The sequence below is a fragment of the Grammomys surdaster genome, unplaced genomic scaffold (assembly GCF_004785775.1).
Source record: "Grammomys surdaster isolate TR1022 unplaced genomic scaffold, NIH_TR_1.0 425, whole genome shotgun sequence".
In the NCBI taxonomy this organism is placed as follows: domain Eukaryota; kingdom Metazoa; phylum Chordata; class Mammalia; order Rodentia; family Muridae; genus Grammomys; species Grammomys surdaster.
The window spans coordinates 471,642-479,249 of NW_021604844.1; the positions used below are offsets into that span (position 1 = coordinate 471,642).

General features: G+C 37.1%; 1 protein-coding gene across 1 annotated transcript; it reads left to right on the forward strand.

Moving 5' to 3' along the window:
• Positions 1-4,358: 4,358 nt before the first annotated feature.
• On the forward strand, positions 4,359-5,297 carry LOC114632779 (olfactory receptor 51G2). The gene has a single exon (XM_028781390.1). It carries the CDS (start codon positions 4,359-4,361, stop codon positions 5,295-5,297), a length of 939 nt encoding a protein of 312 aa, XP_028637223.1.
• The last annotated feature ends 2,311 nt before the right edge of the window (positions 5,298-7,608 follow it).

Consider the following 7,608-nt stretch of genomic DNA (forward strand, 5'->3'; position numbering starts at 1 on the left):
CACTACCACTACCACTACCACTACCACTACCACTACCACTACCACTATCAGGTCAACTCAGTGTTGTTCATATGTACATGCATTTAGGGGTGAGCAGTTGCTGTTGGATAATTTATCAAGTTTATCATATAAGATCAAAACTTTTTCCTCAGAAGCAATTGATTTTCTCCTGTAGTACTCCTTCTAGTGGGTGGGTCTTTGTGGACTTTGTGAACATATAATCTGATGTGTTCAGTAGTCAATTCTTTCTTGGGCAACTAGATCACTGATATTTCAGAAGTTCACCATCTGTCATGTCTATAAAATACAATCTAGCAGAAAACATCTTTGCCTCTGAGAATCTTTCCCTATCTTCCACAATGTCCTCTGACTCTGAGTTCTAAGAGTAGTGTTACCAGTTGGAACTAAACACTTCATTTATTCTTTGTATTTTGACCAGTTATAGATCTCTGCAGTACCTCCAACTGCTTCAAAATAGGTTCCTTTGATGTGAGGTGAGAGACACACTTATATGTAGGTATAAGACAGATATTTAAAATATAGTTAGAAACTATATTTATTTAGGACAACAGCAGTAGTAGGCTCTCCTCTAGAGTCTATGACCTCTCCAGCCATTATACTTGCTTAGGTTTACAGTACCAGTCATGGGCATTGAGCAGATCTTTAGTTCATTTAGATAACTGTTGCTTACTCCCAAGATGTAAGAGTCACTTTTTCACCACTGAGAGTATCTTTCTGGGTGGTGGTCATTGTTGTGCTTCAGTGAAGCTGTGCCACTATACATGGCTATTAATCTTTTTTTCTGTTGACAACTTGTATAGCATCTTATACATGAGAGCTAGTCCTCAAGGAAGTCTTCCAGTTTAGTGAAAGGTCAATTCTTCCAAGTCATGTGTCCACTGTCCGAGGTCTCTTCGGGGGTAGGAACTTACTATCACATTCTAGAAGGCAACCAAGGGAAATGAAGGTAGTCTATTTTGTTTGTGGTGACTTGGATCCCTCTGACCAATAATTGAATGGAGATTTCCCTTTTCTGGTACTGGGTATTTGTCAGTTTATGGCTCTTAGATGAAACATTATCACCATGTGTGGAATAACACCATTTGATATGTATAATATAATTTTAAATGAGTTTATAAAATAATGTTTCCCCTTTTCAAACATCCCTTATGTTATTTAACTGCCCTACCTCTCTCCCTTCCATGTTTCCCTTTCTTCATATCTCTTCAGTTAAGTCTAGCTCCTATACTTCTCTTTTAAAAACAACCCTGTCCTCTATAAATATCCTATATGCTTGTCTATCCTTAGCACACACACTACTGTATTTAATATATTCAAGTTGTAGTATGTCCTACTGCCCTAGAATACATAAAATACTATCAACAGCACCTGTTTTGCTTTGCTGGAGATGCAAAAAATGTTCAACACTTTCTAAACTGAACTAATGAGGCCCAAGAGTCCAGTGTCAGTGGAGACTTGGTTAAAAGCAATTGTAAGTGTCTCAGTGGCACCTCAGTCACTTAAAGTCAGGGATTTCTGTATTCATCCTCCATTCTCTCTATGTTCATGGCCTGGAACATCAGCTTGCTTCTGCGTTGGTGTGAGATCTGCAGACTCAGAACTGAACCTTAGCATGTGATGAGTTACTCCAGTAGACAAATGTTTAAAATGCAGCTGCAGCACTAAGAAGAGACCATGGAAGACTCACCCTGGGATTTGGAGAGGCAGAAAAGGAGATTTTGAGCTGAAAAAAGCTGACAAGGATGTCTGCTGAAGATGAGAGCTGTTGCAGCCAGGTCTTCCTATCTTTGTGAAATCTCAGGTCTGATAACAGAGATAGTTCAGAAAGCATATGAGAGCTTCTTCATACCTATCCACTCATTTAGTTTCCTGTCCAGAAAGTTGCCTTCTCTATGGAAACAGAGAGAATACTGATGAGAAACAGAGACAAGTTAAAACTGTAAAACTGAGGTGCTGAGATAGACTCAGCTATAAGTTAAGCATCTACTACTTTGTCTACAAACAAGATTAAGACACCAGAGTAATTTTCTAAACAAAAATAAGATGGCTAAGAAGCTAATTAACCTCCTAGAAGGAAATCTTTTTTTGTGACAGGAAATGATTATTCTCCAAATGATCACAGAGTTAAAATAATAGAAGCCATTAAAGTTGCAATATTTATTTTGGAAAGAGATCTCCAAGCAGAGAAACTATAGACAAGATTGTGGGTTAAATATATTCCTCTTCCCAACCTTAACTACAGCAACAGTTTTAATATAATGGAGCAATAAAACCTCCCTCATGATAAATGCATAAGACAGTTGTTTCGTGAGCTCTTAATAGTTACCTTACTAAGGTCTGAATCCCCACCAAACCTCAGGCAGGCGAAAAGATGTTCATCTTGGATTCACTGTTCTGGAATTATTTTGCTTCTATTCCCATTACTCCAACCTACCCTTATCATGCTTGCTGATTTCTATTAAGTGCTATCCGTTTACAATGACAGGAAAACTTTTTATTGAAAATAGGTTCTTCTCTCACACAATACAGCCCAACCACAGTTTCTCCTCCCTCAATTCCTCCTACCCCTCCCACCTCCTCTCTCCCCCAGACCCACTCTTACTCAGTTTCTAACAAGAACAATTTCAAATTCCAGAGAGTTTGTAACAAATAGAAGGTAAGAATGGAAAACTTTCGCTATCTCTGTATGTCTTTTTTTGTTTAGCATCAATCCACTCCGGGTTGCTAAAGAGCTACCTTGATATGATCGGTGATCTATTTTTCAGTTTTCATTATGAACATTTTGGTTCTGGGGATTTAAATTTGAATTTGCGCTCCATTTCTGGATGGATACATGATATAGGAGTTGATATGATCATAACACATTATGTACATGTGTGTGCTTTTAAAAAATGTGTATCTTAAAATTCTAAATGAAGAAGACCTACAAATAAGAAATATGGATACCAAACAGTATATTTTATGTTAAAATGAAGTAGAAATAAATATAAACAAATGAAGGAGAAATAAATATATCCCTGATAAGCATCTTGTCACTCTCAAGAACAGTCTTTAAATTATTCCATTAGAATCTTAGAAAGCTTTCTTTTGTAAGTTAGTGTTATTACCTTAATTTGCAATAGTGGAACGAGCAGCTTGAAGCTTTGATTCAATCCTTACTCCTCTCCAATCCCAGACTTCCCTGGTCATATCCCCTTCCCAACATTTTAATTTCTTTTCATCATAGTCCATTGAGTCTAATCAATGCTGTCTGTGTACATGATTGTACAGGCTTCTGTTGGAGCATAGGCCATCTAATAAGGTACACCTTCCACTAAAAAAAAAAAAAGCTGACTCACCCTACCTCAACTCTCTTCAACTGACAAAGCTTCAGGAATTGAGGGCTGATAGTCCCTGACAAGTACGTTTATATAGCATGTCTCCTGAGTTAAATTTGATGAAGAATGTGAAATAACTATGGATCATAAAGGTCTGAAGAATACAGCTTAGGACCCCAAAATTGATATGTCCAGCATCAGGTTGTTAGATCTGTTAAAGACTCAGTATTTTAAAGGTCTATTGGATCTTTTGTTTTATGCTAACTGCTTCTGTTTGTCACTAAATTATCATCCATGTGACAGAAAGTATGACAGCTCTTCAGAACCAACACTCTAAGAAAATAAGATGTTACATTTTTCACTTTAAATCATGAGCCCAAGGCAGAAGGATTGCTGGGAACATAGCAATGGCAAGAGTAGGAAAAATTCATTAGTTAAAAGGGGTGCTCTGGAAGCCAGAGTAAAGTGAAAGGGGAGAGTAGTTTCATCAATAATGGAACTTCTTTATTCCATCTCTTAGAAATTACACAGGTTAATAAGAAAGGAACTGTCAAGAGCAGACCAGGAGGGAGATAACGACTAGACTTATTTAATATTTAATAATAAAAAAAAAGAACCCCCTTCACTATTGTGTCCTTGTTACTCATTGAAACTGTGAGACTGCAAAAATATTTTCTTCAAAAAGAGGTTGGTAAAATGAGTAATGTGATTCATGCCTGTAATTTTAGCACTGGATAGGTGGGGCAGGAAGATGAAAAATTTAATGTTATCTTCATCAGCTACATAGTAAGTGTGAAGCCAGCCAGGCACCTATACATGAGAGCATGCTTCAATAAAAAGAAGAAGCCAGAAAATGATTGAAATAATCTTTTCAGAGAACTATACAGTTCTAGGCTTATTTTGTTCTAATCTTTTTGGTATTTAATTTCAATTTTGCCAGTTTTAATCCACTACTAACACTTCTATAGTTCATTTCAGGATTTTGAACAGAATTCATCTCACCCATTCACTCCATTTACAATGATTCCAAGACCCCTAGGAAATGGAAGCATGTCTTCTACCTTCTTGCTGAGTGGCATCCCTGGGCTGGAGCACATGCACATCTGGATCTCCCTCCCACTGTGTCTCATGTACCTGGTTTCCATCCTGGGTAACTGCACAATTCTTTTTATCATTAAGACAGAGCCCTCACTCCATGAACCTATGTACCTCTTCCTGTCCATGCTTGCTCTGACTGACCTGGGTCTCTCTCTTTGCACCCTCCCTACAGTGCTGGGCATCTTTTGGGTAGGAGCACGAGACATTGGTCATGATGCTTGCTTTACCCAGCTTTTTTTCATCCACTGCTTGTCCTTCTTGGAATCCTCTGTGCTTCTCTCTATGGCCTTTGACCGTTTTGTGGCCATCTGTCGCCCTTTGCACTATGCTTCTATTCTCACCCACACAGTGATTGGCAGAATAGGTCTGGCCTCTCTAGGCCGTAGTGTTGCACTCATTTTTCCATTGCCTTTCATGCTCAAACGATTCCATTATTGTGGCTCCTTAGTTCTCTCACATTCCTATTGTCTCCACCAAGAAGTGATGAAACTGGCCTGTGCAGACATCAAGGCAAACAGCATCTATGGCATGTTCGTCATTGTTTCTACAGTGGGAGTGGACTCTCTGCTCATCCTCTTCTCCTATGCACTGATACTGCGCACTGTGCTGTCCATTGCCTCAAGGGCTGAAAGACTCAAAGCTCTCAATACATGTGTTTCACACGTCACTGCTGTGCTTCTGTTCTATACTCCCATGATTGGATTGTCTGTAATCCACCGCTTTGGGAAGCAGGCGCCCCATCTAATTCAGGTCGTCATGGGCTTTGTGTATCTCCTTTTCCCTCCTGTGATGAACCCCATTGTCTATAGTGTCAAGACAAAACAGATCCGGGATAGAATAGCCCATGCCTTTTGTAACTAGACCAGTTACATAAATTTGCTATCTCTGAGCATGCTTGAATAGGGGATATAATTATTTGTTTACTCAACAAGTATAGAAGATTGAACACATTTATTACATGGTTATCCTTTTACAGGAGGATATGGAAGGCTATCATACAGAATGGTGTGGTAAATCATGCTGCAAGAAAAATGGCAGCAGATATATAGCTGATTCTACTTTCTGCTCAAGAAACAAAAATTCTCAATAACAATAAAAACGATCTGTCTTCTCTTCTCCTATTCATCCATTTCTAACTCATTTGTAAATGATCTGCTTGGTGACTACTTGTGGGACCCAGCCACTACACTGAGAAGACTAAATCCCATGGTGGGACCACATGCAGATATTCCATCTAACAGGCCCAGCTTGCACCAGAACATTAATTAAATCAATGTCAACACCACTGAGTGAAAGTAATTCAGATTATCCCAGTCTTTGTTGTTCTAGTCTTTCCAATGGTCAATCATTAAGGAATCAAGTCTACTTCGAACCTAATCCTAATCCATATTTGTAAACAAAAGAAAATTTTAAGATACTAAAGTTGGAATCAATTTTAATTGTTGCTCAAAATAAAATGTGAATAACATAAATAGCAGAGAAGACAGCTGGTTTTCAGCAAAGAGGATAAAGAAAGCTTTCTTTAGAGCAACATAGTTCTCACCTTAGAAGACATACGAGAGCTGGGTCATTTAAGATTTTTGAGAGAGAGAGGCTGATATAGTCCAAGCTATTGGAACAGCATATGCAAAGCTGAACCAACCAAGGTGAAAAAGAAACAGTGTATCTAGGGCAACAGTGTAACTCAAATGATATTTACTTTTAAATTTCATTTATTTATCTACATTTGAGAGGAAATGTGAGAGTGTGTGTTTATACACAGGTTCCTATGTATAGAAAGGACATCATTGTCCCTCAAAGCTGAGATTTAGGGTGTTTATTAAATTTTCATCTTGTTACTTGGGTGTTGGGATCCAAATTCAAGTCTGTATGACAGAGTAGCAAGTGTCATTTACCACTGAGACATATCTCCAGGTCTGATGTAATTTTTGTCAATGCTGTTCCGGCTGTTGCTATTCCCTTGTATATCTGAAAAAAGTTGAAGATGAGGGAAGAGATAAGTCATAGATGATATAAAAACGGTCACAAATAAATGAGTGAATAAAGTGTGTTAATGTGCAATATGACTATATCAATGCATTGCTATAGATTAAAAGCTATTTTATGAGAAGTATATATTGATTTGTGACTTTTGGCTGGAGATATTTATAGAAAAATGGGCCTTGATAAGATACTTTAAAGAGGTTTTTGGATCACTCAAAGGAAACCATGGGGATGCCATGTTTCTGCACAGCAGTACATAATGCATAATTCAAATAAAGACTGGCTAAACACCAAGTCCCCTGTCATGAGTTTATGTGCAATAACCTCTCACTCCTGATTGATCTCTTTCAAGGACAAGGGCATCTAACATTTCTCTCATGCTTGTCACCTGCACCTCACCATTCACTACCAATGGCTTATCATTTCTAGCATGCAAAAACCACATCTACAATGATGTGTATATCTGTATTTAAGCATCATCATGTGAGAACATCAATGTATAGAAAACAGTATGAGACAGAACATTATAAGTGGTTTATATTATATGTCAGTAAATACACAAACATCATAGAAACATGAAGCCCCTGAAATTTTTGAGGTTTGTATGTAATTGCACCATTGATCTTTATGTTTTTGATGTGTTCCTGTAATTTCAGTACAACGAATACAGTGATCTCTGTCCTCTGTTATAATGAATTAAAAAGTTATATTGATACTTAGAGTCATGTTTAGAAGGTATAAGCTTCTGTATAACTTGAGTAAATTGCAGTAGCTTATTTGATCTAATTGTATTAAGCTTGTTGGAGTTCAATTTTCTATTAAAACATACCTAACTATTTCCATTTTGCAAAGCTGTCTACATCACTTACATGACAATTTCTAAAAAGAGGTCTTCAGTACTGTTGACCCCCAAAATAGGCAAGATAATGCATGTTAGTTAAATTAAGGTATTTCACAATGTATACACTCTTTAAAATAATATCAATGTGCTAAATATATATAATTTTCTTTTTTACTTCTCAACTAAGAAAATAAGATAAAAAGGAATCAAGACATACCAAGATGCCTAAATTTACAACTTAGAAAAAAGATAATTTCAAAGAAAAGTCTTAGCAGATTTTTTCTTGCAATAAACTTCATTTTCTTCAATTTATTAAGCAAAACAAAATCCATAGAAGCATAAAGTAAA

Bases quoted from the DNA above. Each gene is read 5' to 3' on its own strand.
- LOC114632779 (XM_028781390.1), top strand. From the start codon at position 4,359: ATGATTCCAAGACCCCTAGGAAATGGAAGCATGTCTTCTACCTTCTTG.